A 19089-nucleotide genomic window follows, 5' to 3' on the forward strand; every position below is an offset into this window, starting at 1 on the left:
TTTCTTTTTCGTCAATTACATTAAACGCATTTTTTTTTTCCTTTTTTGCTTCCGTTCTTATTCACGTCGTGCCCAATAAAATGTCATAGAAGTAACTTAGGTTATTAACGTCCCCTCTGAAATTTACGGTGTTGTTGCTCCTGATGGAAGTCATCTCATTGATATTTCTCTTATAACCATTGCTCTCTCTATCTAGTATTTCCACATCGTCAAAGTTAAAATTGTGGCCTTCACCGGGGCAATCTTTTCTTTATTGTTCGAGTTCCTTGTATCATATTTCTGTTGTTTAATTATATCTTTTAAGTACTGTCGAGTCTGTCCAATGTAACTCTTGTCACAATCCAAGCATGGTATCTTGTAAACCACAGATGATAAAATAGATCTTTCTTGGTGGCTTCTTTCAGCTTTGAGAAGAATCTGTTTGTGGTAGAAATGTTATGAAAAGGGCATGTGCAATTAAATTCCCCGAGAATCTTTTGAAGCTTTTGAGGCCGTCGATGAAAGGAAACCTGTGAAAAGATTTTGTGCTATCATCTGAAGTAGATCTTGATGTATTTTCTTCTCTCCTATTTTCTATATTTTTGATCGATCTATTTATGAGGTAAATGGGAAAGTTGTTTCTTGTAAGAATATTCTTTACACTACTCAAATTCTCCTTATGGTATTCTCCATCACTCAGAGGCTGTATTTGTGATTGTTTTGTTAAGTGTCCATCTGTCTTTTTGCCCTGAGGAAGGAGGAACTCGCCTTCGAAACATCGGCAAATTGAAAACTATAATTCCTGAAAAAAGTTTCATTCAGTTCATGATGATGTTCAAGAGTTGAGTAGCTCAGTGCTGAGCAAGCGTTGGTATTGACAGTTTCGATCAGATTCTTGTCACTTAGAGTAGTTTTCATTAACCTTCTCAATCTTCGAGAGAACTCTTCATCTGCCACTGATTGTTTCGTCTAGCCTGTTTCATCTCTAGATACTTGTACGTATCTCCTTCCTTTAATGCTTCGATTTCTCCTCCATCCTAGAGTTTGAATATACCGCATTTCATAGGCAAAAGTTTTCCAGTCTAAATTGAACTTTGATATCTTCGACTTCGACGATTCAGCTTCATCACAGTTCTAGTGCCGCTCTTGATGACAGTACTGCTCAGGTCCTCAGAAGAATTCAATCCATGACACAAGGGATTTAGGACCCTGCAGAATCATTGTCATCATTGCATTCTCGCTCAAACGCGATTCAGTCCAAAAGAAGAATTTTAGTGATTTCTAGTGTAACATTTTCTCTCATGAAAGAGAAATTCAAAGAAATTCGAGATATTTCAATTAAAAGAAACCACTTCTCAGATATGACTTCAGATCGATCAGAAACCTGGACTTCAGCGAACTATTCCCATTCACGATTAGCAGAAACCATCAAATATACAATATATTATTCGAATTGGCACTGGAATGCCTCGGAATACGTATATTTTTATGGAATCTCGAAATTCAAGAAGTGAACATCCGAAATATGAGCTGGAGGATCAGCCATTAGTCATATCTGCGAAAAATCTTCCATTATTTGGAAGGCTTCAGCGACGAGCATCCTAATCGGCTTTATTCCACTTTTAATCCTGTCGTTCGCAAGTCGCCACCTCGCAAAATTAAGTCCTAATCAGATCTTCCACCCCGGATTTAGAGAAAACGAAAATCCTCGTAAATGTATTCTCATTCCGAACGGGGGAACCTCCATTTGTAAGGAAAAATAATTTTACGCTATTGCCCACGGGACTAAAAGAAAATCTTCCTCGGTATAGGAGGGGATTAAGGGATATGCTTTCGCCGTTTTAAACAAGACTCTTTGCAGCAACACAAATATTAAGCCTGATGATAATATTCTTGTCTAATGACACTTCAAAAGAATTGAGATCTGATCTCCATTCTTCGTTTATTCGAGTTGTGATACGCGAAGAAAGGTATGTTCTGAGATCAATATGAAATGCCCAATTCTCTTGTCAATACTTGAATATCCACCTTGTGAAATATGGCTTTTGCTATAGAGGGTTTTAGTAATAAGGAACTGCTGCTACTAACAATTAATCAACAAAGCAAAATTTTGAAAAGTACGAAAAAAAAATTGAACAAAAGACGCAAGTCATCAGCTATTTGCTAGAGCAATATTCTCTCTCTCTCTCTGAAGAGTAATATGTGTAGTAAAGGTATGAATACACTTATATGTATCTCTGATACATTTATGAACCAAACATCAATTCAATCTGTATTTCTTCACAAGTAACTATAGGGTGTATTTGAAGGTGATGCTTTTTTTAACAGAAGGTAGAACTGGTCGAAATGAAGCGTTTCAACAAAAATCACCTATACAAAACGAAATGACAAAGTTGAAAAAAAATTGAAAATGATTACTGAAATAGATTTTAGGACGACCCTAGTCCGTTTGTTAGGTGAATTATTGCAAAGCAGTGGTTAAAAACCTATCTACTGATTCGACCATGTGGTTTCTTTTAGGATATTGGCTCTTTCGATATTTACGAGGTAATGAAAATGGAAACGTAGGATTGCCGAATTTTTCCCATTATTTTTCAGTAACTTACACGATTTTATGAAATAGCTCATTTTGATACCAACTGACAGAAGAGACTTAGGTCACAAGTGTAAAAAATAGAATAATCGCACCAATAACATTTCTTCTAAATTATTCACGAGTTTTTCACAATGGGTCTCACAATCTTCTTGTTCGAATATTCCAACAATCGTCGCAAAAATGGGATGAAATGGGGAAACATCATAGCACTTTTTCAACATAACTAACATAAGCACTTTCAAGAAACTGCCTCGATTTTCTACAGTTTGTTTTCACCCTAAATTGCACGATACAACAATTATGATCCTCTCAAAAGTGACCTGATGCAGCTAATCCGATGAACTTGGTACTGAACCATTCATTGTCCAGCCATATGTTTATGTTTCGTTTCGTTTTTGAGATGCCGAAGCCACCTTCCACAGTCCCGTAATTGAAAATCACTGAAATTCTGTCGAACTTCTAGGGGTTGTATCTCAGCCATCTTGGATATTTTATATAGATAATTTTGGTTAAACGACTGATTTTGATGAGTCCTCCTGCCTCACCTTTGAAAACACCCTGTTTATTCGTAAATTTAAATGGCATATGATTATTTCGAGTCTAAATATTGCTACTAATATTTTAAGGAATATGGAAAGGGCGTCAAAACAGAAGAAAAATCTATAACCATATGAAGAATTTCTCTCAAAATAATTCAGGTATTTTACATGTTTTTTATATTTTGCCTTCAAGCAGGCTGTGTGGACCAATCGAACCGTCTTTCATTCATTCCATTCATTCTGCAATTCCGATGATGAATCTGCTATACGATTCCCGAACTGGTTATTTTTAAAAATAAATAAATAATTCCAATTCTCCCTGCCAATAAATAAACTACACTGCTTAAAAAAATTAACGCACATTCTGAAGATCTCAATTTTGATAAAAGTTAACTCTACATTGACTTTATAACTTACTTTTTATGTTTTGAACGAAACAAGACACATTAAATGGAAGAAAAATTCAGGATTTCACCGAATCTTATGTGAAAGAGGAGAAATGAACAATTTTCAAAATACTGAAATGCTGATAAGTGATTTAATACTTGGTATTTCCACCCCTTGCGTTAATTACAACTCGGCAACTACGGTTCATACTCAAAATGAGTGATCTTGAAATGTTTTGATCTAATCCTTCCCAGATTTCTCCGAGTTGGATTCCTAAGTCATTAAGAGTAGGTGGATGATTTTCTGAACTTCTCAGCCTTCTATTGAGGTTGTCCCAAACCTGCTCAATCGGATTGAGATCTGGACTTCTTGCTGGCCATTCCATTCGAGAGACTTCAACCTCTCCAAGGTACTCCTGGCATTATCGTCCATAAAAATGAAATTTTCACCCATGTATGGGGCAAATGGCACTACATGCTCTTCAAGAATGTTCCTTATATACTTATCAGCATTCATAGCTCCATTATCAACGACCACTAGGTCTGTGCGAGCAGTCAAAGATATTCCACCCCATACCATAATCGATCCTCCCCCGAAACCAGTAGTATTCAGGAAATTGCACTGAACATATCTTTCGTGTGGACGTCTGTATACAAGAGAACGTCGATCACAATGGTAGAGGCAGAATCTGGACTCATCTGTGAAAAGAACTCTTTCCCAATCGGCCTCTTCCCAATGGATATGCTCTCTCGCAATATCTAAACGCGTCCTTCGATGGGCTGGGGTAAGAGCTGGGCCTCTTGCCGCGACACGAGGCCTCAAATCATATTCTCTGAGGCGATTTCTTATTGTCTGAATGCTAATTTGCACCTCATGAGTTTGCTCAAGCTGAATTTGAAGGAGGCGAGCGGTTGCAAACCGTTGTCTCAACGAAGAAACTCTCAAGTAACGTTCTTGAATGGCAGTTGTTACCCGTGGTCTACCCTGTCCTGGTCTTCGGACATTCATACCTGTCCCCCTGAATCGCTGCAACATTCTGGACTCACTTGTATGGGAAACTCTAAACCTTTCTGCAATTCTTGTGTATGTCCACCCTTCTTCTCGCAAAACTACCGCTTGGGCACATTCCTCTTGGGTCAACTTGCGTGTTTCGCGTTGCATAGCGATCGAGTGTAGAAAATCAAACTAAAGAAAAACTATTGATCACTAAAATTGATCGAGAACAATTGATTTTAGAATGGAGCCAATACATTCAATATCTGACAATATCATCTTTTTTTATTCCTGCTGGGAAAAACATCTGTATTGAAGAAAACCGTTGAAAGTGGATAACATATGCATGCATAATTCTGATAAACATAATTATCATTGAGAACACCTTCAGTTGTAGAATAAATTTGAGATTTCTATAATTAATTAATTTTTTTGCGCAGTGTATTTTAACCTTAATTGTTGATAAAAGGAAAAAAAGTAAAATCTTGATGACTTGGCTTTGGCAAAATTATCGTCAATCCCAGAAATGACCAGAATTGTATGAAATTTTAATTTTAATATCTTAAAAACGAACGGATTGAACGAAAAAAAATTAAATATGCTGAACTCAGAATAGAAACATCTTGAAATTGGGGTATCATTCACACCATCCTCCATATTCAAAATATAAGGATGGGGTTGTAACACTCTATTGTTCATATTCAGTAGAATATTATTAGAGCCAATTTCCTTTCATTTCGTAAGATTAATTTTTCTAATTGTAACAAAATGGCGAATGCGCAGGTGTCCAAGTACCTGCGCCTATCAAAATAAGTAGCTCTCTATCACAATAATCGCTACTTATAAATTTTGCATAAACATTCCGGTATTCCAAGATTCAATAACTCGACTGACAATATAGAATCTGGCCCCAATGAAAATCGATAGATATCCAACGGGACGCAAAGCGCGTTTCATATTTTTACGAGCGATCCGAGAGCTCGGATATTACAAAACGTAAAACTCTTTATTGAGGAGCCGTTTCCAAATCCATTTCGTAATTTTCGTCTGATGTTGTCGAACGGATCACCGGCAGAAGTAGCGAGACGGCAAACCGAGGAGGTCGTCAGACTCCGGAGAGGATACGGCACCGGATATCGAAACACTGACAATCGGAAATTTCTTGTATCGAGAGACCAAGGGGCATTCTTGCCAATTTTGACGTGGGGCTGATTGATAAATAAATGGATGAACCCTAATAACCTCATGAAGTGATTTCTTTGAGGGGCGCTGGATTGCCCTGAATCAATATCCAGCTCTTTCACGATGTCGTCTCGTTCATCATGGATTAGTGAGCAGATTTATTGGTAGATAAGTGAGGAAAGGCAACGGATCATATCATGCAACGGAGGTTTCGGTGATGGAGGCAACTGGAATAGACAGAAATTAAATGTGATATGATCACGAGGGTGAGGGGTCTTTGGAACCAACAGTTGCCAGGATATTTATTCGTATCATCTTGGAATCTCATCAGAGTTTAACCACGCATTCTCTGAAAATTGTAGTAGACTAATACTCATTTATGTCATTTATACGAGAAAGGGCATGCTGATATTGTCGCAAGTCGCATGCTGAGATTGAAGAGCGATAATACCTGATTTATTTTGAGAGAATTCTTCATATGGTTATAGATTTTTCTTCCGTTTTGGCGCCCTTTCCATATTCCTTGAAATATTTAGAATCGAAAAATCATATGCAATTTCAATTTACGAATATATAGTGTGTTTTCAACGGTGAGACTTTTTTTGACAGAAGGTAGAACTCATCAAACTAAGTCGTTTGACCAAAAATTGTCTTCATAAAATATCCAAGATGGCTGAGATAAAACCCCTAGAAGTTCGACAAAATTTCATTGAATTTCAAGAACCGGACTGTGGAAGGTGACTCCGGCATCGCAAAAACGAAGCAAAACATAAACATATGGCTGGACAGTGAATGGTTCAATACCAAGTTTATCAGATTAGATGCATCAGGCCACTTTTGAGAGAATCATTATTGTTGTATCGTGCAATTTAGGGTGAAAAAAATTTTAGAAATTCGAGGCAGTTTCTTGAAAGTACTTATGTTAGTTATGTTGAAAAAGTGCTATGATTTTTCCATCATTGGTGAGATTCTGAAGTGTTATTCTATTTTGTACACTTGTGTCCTTAGTCTCTTCTCTCAGTTGGTATCGAAATAAGCCATTTTTCATAAAATCGTTTAGGTTACTAAAAAATGATGAGAACAATTCAGCAATCCTAAGCTTTCATTTTCATTACCACGTTAATATCGAACGAGCCAATATCCTAAACGATACCACATGTTCGAATCTGTAAAATACGTTTTTTCCCACTGCTTTGCGATAACTGAGCTAACAAACATTCTGTTGAAAAATATTCGCACCTTCAAATACACCATGTTTATTTTCATGATAAAATGATTCAAAAATATAATAAAGCTAAGTGGTGTTTCCCTACCTACCCTTCTACCTCTTTCAAGGGAAAGAAATTTTTCTTATTCGCATTGAAAAAAAAAATTGTTTTTAATAGCTATATTTATTATGATCGAAGAGGTCCCTTGGGACTTCTCTTTTTGAGAAAATTCAACAATAGATAAGTAGATAGGCTAAAATCATCTTCAAACTTAAATTGACCTAGTAGGCGGATATCATGACATCAGAGGGGAACTGCACCAACATTTTTTATAGCCTTTCAGCCTTTTCTCTTCCAGCAGAATTTCTGCTTATTTTCCTGCTGTCAGTTCTCTTGTTTCTAAGAAAATAATTGAAATTGCCTATCATGTAGCATTTTTAGGGGGCTCCATTTAAACAGAGGATGCTCAAAAACAAATTATATGTATGGAAAACCTACCCATATTATTTTGCGACAAGAAGTAACTCTCTAAATTTTTTCACAACTATTCATATTAATCTTTTTATGTATTTATTTGTTTTCTAGTTCTAGTGCACCTTATTACTCTTATACCCGGTCGTACAAAGCTTCATCGGGGAATCAACGCTTGATTGACGAATCAATACTGATTTGTTGTTAATCGATAATTATTCATGACCTTTCCGAAATGCATCCAGTTATAATCTATGTATACCTATGTTGTGGCTAGCTTCTTTAATGTTGAGGAATAAATGTTTCAGTGAGTAAATAGTAACGCACATAATCTATATTCTCGGTATTTACTATTTTGAAGAAACAACAGTTTTTTTTAAGGAACACAGTTAATTTCTATTGAAAACAAGGAAATTTTGTGTTTTGTCACCCACCCTCTACTCGAGGTGGAGGGTAGTTTAGTGTTTCTAATGGCAACCCTAATTTCTTGTGAAGATCATTTGGTCCCTAATTGGTTATTTTAGCAAACCTTCTTCATTATACAGAATTTTGATGATAACTCTCATTCAATTCTAATTTTCACATTTTTCTTGTATTGCGAGATCAATGGCACACACTTTTGGAGTGATTGATGTTTCTACAGTATTATCAAAAACATGTGCTTTTCGTAGGGTAGTAATTATTGTCTGAATTGAAATACAACTACAAAAATTAATAAAATACCGTTCGAGAGAGGCATGTTTTCGATAACATTTCAAAATTATACAAATCACTTCAATGAAATCAAAGATTTTTGTCTCGATTGCTGCTGGAAATCCAATCACTCTACAAATTATAATAACAATATACTTGAAATTCAACTCTTCAGCTCCAATTACTTCATCAATAAACTTATTCATTGTATCAACTTTCCCTTAATCTAAACCAGAGTTCTCTCTTGATGGTTATCCTAAATCATAACGAAGACCGGTATTGTGTTATTTCAACGGATTCTTATGAATAAAATTCATTTATTTTTCTGTCAGTATCTTAGCACTTTCCGAAACCTATGCCTACATTGAACTTTTAAATTTTTCTTTAAATACACAAATTATCTCATTGTTTCCTTAAAGCTAATACTGGTCTACAGGTTATAACGATGTCTTTCTATTGAGTAATCCCAATTTATATCCTCATTAACATCTCCCTAAGTAATCAAAGAATAAAAGTACACACAGAAATAATAATTTCCATCACTCTAGCCTCTCAGAAATTAATATACGAATTCAGCAAATAACCGAAGTATGCTCGACAATGTCGTAATCTGGTTTCCTGCACAGCATCGGCTCACGATAAATCAAATCCGAATTAGGCTAATCGTCACTTATAATCAAAGTTAACTTTCCTCCGCCTGGATTAAATAACAAAAAGAGCAGAAAAACTCGACTCACCAGTCCAGTTGGCTGTCCCATATCATTCATCGACAAAACAAAAACTTGTCCGGGCATAAAAAGAATTAATGGCATTGAAAGCAAAGTTTGGTGGCCATTAGACACCGACCAGTATCCAGATTGTGGGCGTAGACAACAGGCAGAGTGGCGAGAATCGGGAGACATCAAAGGAAAAAATATCGGAAGCAAAAAAGAAACCACTAAAGGGAACGACGTTGTCAATATGAGAAATTGGTTTTCATGCGATATCATTTGTCAACGGAAGGGATGATTATTGATGGACGACGCTTCTGTAAACATCTACAGGAAATCGTAAATAACATCGATCGATGAAGATGCTCTGAAAAAATCTCTCTCTATTCCATGTTTCTGTTGATTGGTTAGCAACTGAAGCCGCCTCATTTTATATCTGAAAGATTGGCCATATCGAATACGCGCCACTGTAAAATGTCGAACAATTGATTTCACATCGTCCAAAGCTGACTACCCTCTCCAGTTTTAATTTCAGTGTGTGTATCACATCATTTTTAAAGTTTTATCTCTGATGGTTATAATCAGTATTTTCCTTTAATTCTTTTTACACCGATAGAAGTTAAATCAATCAACTCTTCTATTTGACAAAAAATAAACACAACCCTTCCACCATTCCATTTTCACACTCCATGATTTATTCCATTGAGTTGACTCGGATGCTTTCATTTTAAAATTAGCGGATGTTTGTTGAACATTTTTTTAACGCAAGAAAAGGGGATTCTGCTACGTTGTGTAACTTGATTTTACCTTCAAGAGTAGTCATAATAAAAATTAGTATTGCCATTCAAAATATTCTCGATGACTTCATATCTCAAATTCGGGACATGCTGTATATCATACTCTTACATCTGAAAGAGCGCAATTTAAAATACTGATTGACCTGTCCGAGCATATTTTGACAACAAAAAAACTGTATTTGACTCAATTTATTCCAAGTTCGAGATATGCAGTGTTTGATGAACGAAGCGAATCAGTCATAGCAAATTCACTTTTCCATAAACTAAATATTTTCCTCCACTTCAGCCAAATACAAATTTTTCCACAAAAAAGAATACAAAAGCCTTCGCGCTTTTGAGAAATCCATCTAAAAAGTATGGAAACTCGCTATGCATCAATGTTTAGAGAGTCAATTTGAAAAGTACAGGAGTTAAATGGATTGCTCCACGAATAGCTTTGAATGGTACAAGGGTTGCGAAATCATATAAAGGGACCTCCACTCTCTTTTTTACAATCTCGGAATACGATAGGGGTTGCCGGGTTTGTTGGAGGCTGAAAAGATCCATGATTTATATCTCACGCTTGTCGGGCGAGCAACTTAACCTAAGCGGGGTTTCAGACTCCATCAATCCTGAGATTAAAATAGAATGAGATTTGACCAAAGGATGAGACTTGTTTGCACCCCGATATTTCGATGCTTCAATTTACGACCACTCCGTGAACGGTGATTGTGATTTTTTTTATTATTATTTAGAACCTATTTTCAGCGATAAGAATAGAAAAATTCTCCTGCTAATTTAATTATTGTTAACGAATAAACAACCATATCTTTGGCTTTTTCTACCCCCTTAAAATTATAGGGGAATACCACCTAGATTTATTATATTTTATTATGAAATTATTCAGGGTGTATTTGAAGGTGAGGGTTTTTTTTCAACAGAAGTTAGAACTGGTCAAAATGAAGCGTTTGACGAAATATCACCTAGGTATACAAATCTTTCAAAATGACAAAGTTGAAAAAAAAATTGAAAACGATTACTGAACTGACAGAAGAGACTTAGGACAAAAGTGTAAAAAAAGGAATAACACTTCAAACATTCCAACAATCGTCGTAAAAATGGGATGAAATGTGGAAACATCATAGCACTTTTTCAACATAACTAACATAAGCACTTTCAAGAAACTGCCTCGATTTTCTACATATTTTTTTCGCCCTAAATTGCACGATACAACAATTATTATTCTCTCAAAAGTGACTTGATGCATCTTATCCTCTAAAACAGTTTGTTTTCAGTTATCTCACATCGAAAGTACTTTTTTCAACAAAATGCTTGGAATGAAATAATTTTGATCATATGATCTAAAAAATTAACTAAAAACCTATTTTCAGAAAGGAAATACCCATTCCTTGAAAACTACTCAATGTGTTCACAGAATCAAAGAGACATCAGCAAAAAATCCCTTGGAATCTTCAAATAATACCCAATATTTGAATATATTATGAATTTAAAACAGATAAATACGATTTTCACAACACGAGTTTTTAAACCCCGACCCCGTGTTTCGCTATCACTATATCATCTTCAAGTGGTTGAAAGTAAACTGAGTTTACCCTCTTGTCTCACGCTGTCCATCTCACAATCAAATCATCAGATAATGGTTAATAAATGGGTCAACTTCTGCTATATACCTTTACCTATATGTTTTTCTGTCCTAATACCTCATTGAGATCAAGGGATTCTCAGATGCCTACAATAAGAAACCCTCCCTTTGATTTCATTCACTAAGTAAACCGGAAAATCCATCCCCTGTTCAGTCTACTGTCGAGGTGCCTAGCACGGAAGTAATAACAGAGCTCCGCACACAAATAAGCCATCTGTAGCTCCCTGAAGAGGTTTCTATGACCCAAAAAGTAAATATTTAAGGATTCTGTAATATCATATTGGATAAACATCTACCCCACGCGATGCTGTTGATGTTGCGGCGAGATCAAAGGATCACCGAAGAATAACCCGAAACGACTGTCTCTCTATTACGACAGAAAAGCAGATGTCATTTCCCATCTACAATTGACTTTTTTCATTCGCTCATTTTCTTGCGAACTGTACAGAAAAAAATATAAGAGCGCTGAGGAAAACCTGACAATTGATGTGGGTTTTATTACTGCTAAATTAAGGGTGAGTTTACACAGCGTTAAGAAGAACTAAGACCTGAGAGTAAACTGATCAGGTTTGTTTATGTTGAACGTTAGATAAAATATTATGGTACCATATATGCGCAAGGAAAATTTTGGGAGAATTTTCCAAATTTATATTTCCAAATTTATATATGTTCACAGATTAGTTTTTCTTCCCTCGTCAAAGCGCTAATGTCATAATAATCTGAACATAATAACTGAACATAATAGTTTACTAACTTAATCCGTAATCGGGTATATAATACACGTTTCATCTTTTAATATCATATATATATTCTTATTATTTTCAATAGTCATTTCGAAACTTAGTGAATCCTTATTTGTTTCAGACCGAGGATGAAGGCAACCATGGAAACGACGACACTCGTTGCTTCATCTTATCTACTTTGGCATCACACAATCGCTCTAAGGTTCAGTGTGTCCTCTGCGAAGAATATCTTCTGGTTTTCGATAGATATCCTTTGGTAGATGGTACATTCTTTTTGAGCCCTCGACAACATGCAAAATTCTGCATTGAGGTGAGCAATTTGAATAAACTGTTATTTTGATCGTTATCTATTATTTTCATCATTTAAGATTATAGATCCAGTTGCAGGAACGTCCACTATCGAATGCCCTATTAATATTTAAAGGTGTCATTAAAAAAAATAATATAGCATTAAATTTTAATAGACTTTTCTGCATGTGGGCGATTATGTAGCAATAACTATAATGAAACTGTTATAAGTTATTTCACTATTGAGAATATGATTTTTTTTTGCAGGTGAAGGTAGAAGGAAGGACTCAATTCTTGACGTGTGTCTGCATGGGCTGCCTAGAGGGAGTTGCTGGTAGGCAGGTTTTCTGCAGATTTTGCAGTACCCAATGGGTTGGTTCAACGCTGGTTCTAGGGACAATGTATTCCTATGATATTTTCGCAGCTATGCCCTGTTGCACGGAACGTATAAAAGTAAGTACAAAGGTTACTCCCATTCTCACCCTCACACAAGAAACAAAAGTTCGCAAATCATTGAGAAATTTCCTTCCATCGAAATATGGATACCTAATTGATAGGTATCTACTAAAGATGTATAAAATCACTTTTTGTTGATGTTGAATCTTCTTAGACTCAGTCGTGTAATCAGTCTTGTTACCTTGAAGCAATTTGACTTGACATGTCATGAATAGGGGGGACTAATAATTGGTCGCATCGAATAAACCAAGATACGTGGTAGAAAACGTTGCATTTTTCAAGTAATGGTACTATTATCTCTCCCTGAAAGAAATTAGCAACCATCATTTTTTTAACAATAATTTTACGAAAATATATCGTTGCAATATGCTTTCGAAATAATGTTCCAGCCTTAGGCTGGAAACGCACCGGATGCAACATTTTGTTGCGAGACGTTGCGGGATGTTGCGAGATGTTGCAAGCTCCGCATTTTCTTCAGAATCAAATGGGACGGCACGCACCGCTTGCAACACGGGTTCGAAACGTTGCGAGACGTTGCGAGGCGTTGCGAGATGTTGCGAGTTGTTTCGCATCAAATTTAGTAGGTGCTCTACCGAAGGTTCGAAATGATCGAATGCAACATTTTGTTTCGAGATGTTGCAAGCTTCTCGTTCCCTTCAGAATGAAATGGGAAGAAAGTTGTTGCGAGACGTTTCGCAACAAAAAGGCGAAGCAGCCCTGCCGAAGAGGTTGCAACATTCACCTTGCAACATACTAGAGGATTGATCTATTGATCGAAGTTCTGTTGTCCAGATGATGAGTAGAAATAATACAAACTCTACTTTAGTCAATAGTTGATTTAGGTCACTTTTTGCTTTTACATTATGAGGCATACTGTATCTCATTGCGTCACCAATGCAAGAAAATTTATACCTGTACTATTCTGTAATTAAAATTTGACTGTTTTCTTCATCGTAGGCTACATATTCGTAACTTACAGATGAAATGCAGAAAACAACCATAATTGAGTAAACTCATGCATTGGAAATGATTATATCCACAGCAATCATCAAACTCTAGTGCCATTACATATTTGGAGACAAATATTCTATTTTTAAATTCATTTCCAATTTTTCCCCCGAAACATAGTCAGACGACACTCGATATTTTTGACAGAGTTCCCATTCAAGTTTGAAGCAATCTCCAGTTGTAAGAAATCTGGAATAAAATGAATCAATGAGAAAATAAATCAACAACATGAAAATATAACCCAGTCAAATTCAACCATTAATTGAAAATTTTTTTTTACACTTTGGAAAAAATATAATTTGGACAATGTGTTATCTTTTATTTTGAAACTACAGCTTTTTGTGATGATTGACTCCTTCAGTACCATTCATACATAAATACAACTTATGTATTTTCAAATGAGAGTTAAATGAATCTTCAAGCGAAATTCAGTTAGTAAATGAGGGCAATCGATAGATGAAATTCATCCAACTACATTCAAACCCATGGCACTTCTCCGCAAATCTTCAAAGACACCGCCGATGCAGCTGCGCGCGTTTCGAAAACACGAAGGTCGAAATACGTGTGATCCTGTCAAACTTCAGAAATACACTAGGAAAAATTTGTTGCAACCGAAATGTTGCAAGCGAAAGATAGTTAGATTTTAGCTTGCAACATTTTGTTGCGAGACAAAATGATGCGCAACGTCTCGCAACAAAATGTTGCATCCGGTGCGTTTCCAGCCTAAACGAATCCTAAACGTTGAAGTTGATTCGAAAATACTACCAGAATTATAGGTTGAATTTCAGAATTTAGGTACCGTAAACATTATAAGTTGAATTTACTTGATGATAAATCGAACATTTAAATCAATATAAGATACCTATTCAAAATTTTTCTCTTTATATTATGCATCAATTCATTTTACTACTTCCCTGAAATATTCCATAAAAATTGAATAAATATATACGCTACAATAAATGAATGTTGCTGGTGCTGCGTGTAGTCTCTCATCTCGATTTTGCTGCTAACTCTTAATAATTGCGAGGAATAGGCAGGAATAAAAACACATTAATTTTTAATAAGAAATTAATATTTCACAGAATCCTAACTGCACATAATAATGCCTTCCTCTGGGACATAGCAAACTAGCCTACTGAGTTTTTGATTTTGTTATTCCTTCGGTGTTTCGAATAACTTTGTTGCTTTATATGTGTATTTTTATTTTATTTTCTTTTATTTCATTGTAATCAACAGACCTAGGTCCAACTACATATTACATTCTGAATAGAAAAAAAATACAGTATAGTAAACACAACAAAATTCCCAAATTTCAAACAAAAAGATAAAAGGCTCCCATTCCCAATTATTATAACAAAAAAAGTTTGTTATGTAGGTGTGGGTTGCAGTTATTGTTCAGTTATCCTTTCTTTTCCATTTTAAAGATTCGTTGAACCATATGCGGAATCAATTAATACATCAGTTTGTGAAAAACTTCTGCTGAATGTAGGGATAATGTTTTCCATTCAGTGACGGTTGGGGAGGAATCCATGTGTCAGATTTGTACATTGACGAATGAATAATGGAAAATTGTTGATTTCCTGTGCAAACACACTAAATGCAATATTCCTAGGAGCTCCGAATCCAGTGGAAGGCGTCGCATGTGAAAACGTTTTCACTATTTGACATTGGCGTTTGACATCGATCAACGCAAATCTAATCTTGTATGTTTCCCAGATATTTTCGCGATAAAGTTCCCCACTTCATCTTACGTTCAAAGGGAATATGAGGTCCTCCTCGACTAGGCTGATCGATTGGAAGGCATTCCTGCCGTTCTGGAGCATTTGTAACCAGATTGAAAAGCGAGATATACTTTTCGATATTCTGTTATTCGAAAGCGGAATATTCGATAGGGAGCTGTGAAGTTGTATTAGGAAAACTTCAATAGTCTAATAGGAGACGGCGATTGATGCACACGTATGAAAGTTCATCGGCAGGATGATGTTAATCTCGAAAAATATTCTCTCATCTCTTTATCGATGAATGTTTCAGATGAGAACTTGTCATTCGACCCCAAAGAAACCTTTTCGTGATTCAATAAATCAGAAAATTATTTTTTTTTTTTTTTTTTTTTATAACTCTTTATTGAAATTTACAATCTACTATTCTTAAGTATTAAGTAAATATGTTGAACTATTAATTGACATGAAGAAGTTATCAAACAATATTGATACTCCTGTACAAAACTTTAACTAAAGTCAGTTGGCCAAGTTCTTTGTAGTCTTCTTATGTTGTAGGGATCTCGTGCCAGTTGGTCTATGAGGATGTTTTCATGTCCTTCAAGGTTCTGATGGTACTTTGCTGCGCGTTTTTTGATTTCGTCATCGATAAATGGTATCAAAAATTATTATTGCCATTATTTATAATTTATGAGCCTCAAGAAGAGAATAAAAAGTCTATGTAAAAAGAAAGGTTTTGGTTCAGTCCTTGCGGACAGGTGGCGTATCGGAATGAGAATTTCTCAGAACGTCGCCCCGTTTTTTTAGGACACAATCCTCCGTTTGGAATATTCAGTGCTACACTGTACTGACGAGGGACAGTGATACCGAAACCGGTCTACAGTTGCGTTTTGATGTTTCAACTTCTCTGGGAAATGAATCACCTAGGAGATCTGATTCGTATTTCTCATTTGTCACTCATCAGACGTTTTTCGTAATACAATTGACACTACGTCAGAAAAAAACGGCTGAAGCTTTGTTGCAATCAAGCCATAATCAACGAGAAGTCACTCGTGAACCTAAAATGAGCCAATCTGCTGTTTCACCAGAATATAAAAGATTTCAATAAGCAGGTGGCTTCACTCGAAGACCACACAGAAACAGGCACCAGAGCACATCTGAGAGGGACGACCCCTATCGTCTTAACTTCGCTAAGAAGTCAAACTCTCACCTTCGGTGAGGTGAAACAGGAGCTCAAAAACGTTCAAAGAGTAACTGTCAGTCAGTCTACAATTAGAAGACGCCTGAAGAAAGCTAACTTGACTCCAAAACTGCCAGCTAGAGGCCTAAAGCTGACCGCAGCTCACCGTCAAGCACGGTTTCAATTTTCTCGTGGAATCCTCAAATGAATTGAGCAATGAAGCTCCATCCTATTCATGGAGAGTAGAGTGTGTCTCCATGGCAACGACAGAAGAGGCCAATTGTAGAGGCTTCCAGGGAAACGGTTTTCGCCATGCTGTTTTGCTGAAACGGTGTCATATGGCGGTGAGGCAGTGGTTTCGTGTTGATGAATGACCGCTCAAAAATACGTGGAAGACATTCTCCTTGATCATGTTACCTACTATGCCTTACTCATGTAGCATGATAATGCTACAAGTGTTACTTGCTGTGGAAATTGGCACAATGGTATGACCAGTACTCAGTATCGATTTGAATCCTATAGGATGAGCTCAAACGGAGAGTTCAAGCCAGAGATACAGTGCCATCAAGCATTGTAGAGCTCAAAATTGCGCTAGTTGTCATTTTTAATTAATCAAACGTGGTTATCGGTTTAATTCTTTTTTGATGCATTTTTGCTCTAATTTGATGTGATCAACGATTCATCATAGCCAGAGAAGGGTGTAAACGAAACTGTCTTTTCAATGCATAATTTTTAATGATTATATTCGAAGCCTGTTGAAAGGCATCGTGAAAATATTGAGCTTTCGAGTAAAGAAAGTAAAAATCGGAAGCGCTTTTCCTAAAAATAGTCAATACATTTTTTTCGTCGACCTCACATACCTTAATGGAAGTAAGTGCTCACTTGTGTACGGTAAATTAAAACTGGCCGTAGTTGCCAATTCCCAATTGTCACAGGCACTTATGTTTTCATCCATTCCTTGCTCTATAAATTGATTAAATCGCCCCTCCATAACTAAGCGAGGAGCAGAGCAGACAAAAAGTATTCGAGGACGAAAAGTGAATGCGGACGAAGTACTTGCCTTCAAAAATAGTCCACTTCTCGTCCGGGAATTAGTACCTGAAATGTATTTTTTTTTGTTGACGGCGCAAAAATTAAATTACAGAAATATTTTTTCGGCCTTTTCACAGATCTCATGAAGATGACAGTCTTTAATAACATATCTCCCATAAAATTAGCATTGGTCATTGTATGTAATCTATATTTTTATTTGCAGTGCAATTCGTGCTTCAAACCAGTTCTACATCCAGCTCAACGTCTGAACTACTTCAGTGACTACAGTCATATGGTACCATGTCCACATTGCCGCACGCTAGACACACACTTCGTCAAGTCTCTTCCATACTGTTTTGTCCAGCGACCTCAACGGTCATACTCTCAGTGGCCATAGCCCATTGCCCCCGCCAAAGCACCTCGTATAGCACCACCCTCTCCCTCGCCAGATCCCCTGGATCTGGATTTGGGACTCCTTTGGCGGGAATTGGCAGGAATGCGTCTGGATGAGTTTTGCCATTTACAGCTCACGAGATCGCGGTAGGCCATCGCAAATGGCGGTAATGGTAAACCTCACCGCATTTAGTTTCATTATTTGTTATTATGTTGTTGCATTTTTAAATGCGTGTGAGTTGGAAAAAACTTCTTTCCGAATTATCAGGTTTCAATTGGTCCGGAACCTCTTTTAATCGAAACTAATTATTGCATGATTTTTTCTGAGGAACCAAAATCTAATCCGAATAATTTCGTCTTCTGGTTTAGAACTATGAGAAGTTTGTTTCAACGCATGCTTTATATAAATTCGTTGTGTTATTAGTTTCATTATTATTCGTTCGTTAGCTTTTAGTGAATTTAACTCTTTGTCTTGAGACAGAATATTTATATATGGAAATGTGATTATATTATGTTAAGTTAGATCAAATTCATTTCACGATGTTTATTATGTGCACTTTAGTGCTAATAAGAATGGATTAAATCAATCTTACAATATTTTCATTTCATTGATATATTATTTGCATTGAAGTGATGCATATTCATTGTTTTATTCCGAGGTCTGTGAGACTTATTGAAAAATTTTGAAATTTGAGTATTGATTATTCATTATGAACTTAGTAATATCTATCGATAAATTATATTTGCTGTGTCCCAATAACTAGTGATAGGTGTGACAAAAGACGACGAGCCAACGTTTCGGTTCAGCCGTCATCAGGGCGTGAGTGTGTTGTTTTTATATCGTTAAAGGAATTTTCAGCGTCAATGTGAAAATCGAAGTATTATGAATTGTCGGTCTCCCTGCGAGTAGCACTGCCAATCAGTGGGGGCGGTTGTTTAAATTTTTTCATAATTTTCAATATATTCTTTATATATGTTGAAAAACGAAAAGTTGAATGAATTAATTTAATTTCAATTCAAAAATATTTACATTATCGTTCAGTTTTGTCAGTTTATTCATGAAAAATACCAATC

At 36.1% G+C, this 19089-nt stretch overlaps 1 protein-coding gene across 2 annotated transcripts in view; it reads left to right on the forward strand.

Annotated features, from left to right (window-relative positions):
- Nucleotides 1–18612, forward strand: part of LOC123315741 (headcase protein) — a 211521-nt gene extending 192909 nt beyond the window's left edge. For both annotated transcript variants that reach the window (XM_044901572.1, XM_044901571.1), the window contains 3 exons: nucleotides 12062–12250; nucleotides 12496–12681; nucleotides 17846–18612. In XM_044901572.1, the coding sequence (XP_044757507.1) occupies nucleotides 12062–12250; nucleotides 12496–12681; nucleotides 17846–18019 (549 nt within the window). In that variant the 3' untranslated portion in view covers nucleotides 18020–18612. The remainder of the gene's footprint in view (nucleotides 1–12061; nucleotides 12251–12495; nucleotides 12682–17845) is intronic.
- Nucleotides 18613–19089: the final 477 nt, after the last annotated feature.

The sequence above is a fragment of the Coccinella septempunctata genome, chromosome 6 (assembly GCF_907165205.1).
Source record: "Coccinella septempunctata chromosome 6, icCocSept1.1, whole genome shotgun sequence".
In the NCBI taxonomy this organism is placed as follows: Eukaryota; Metazoa; Arthropoda; class Insecta; order Coleoptera; family Coccinellidae; genus Coccinella; species Coccinella septempunctata.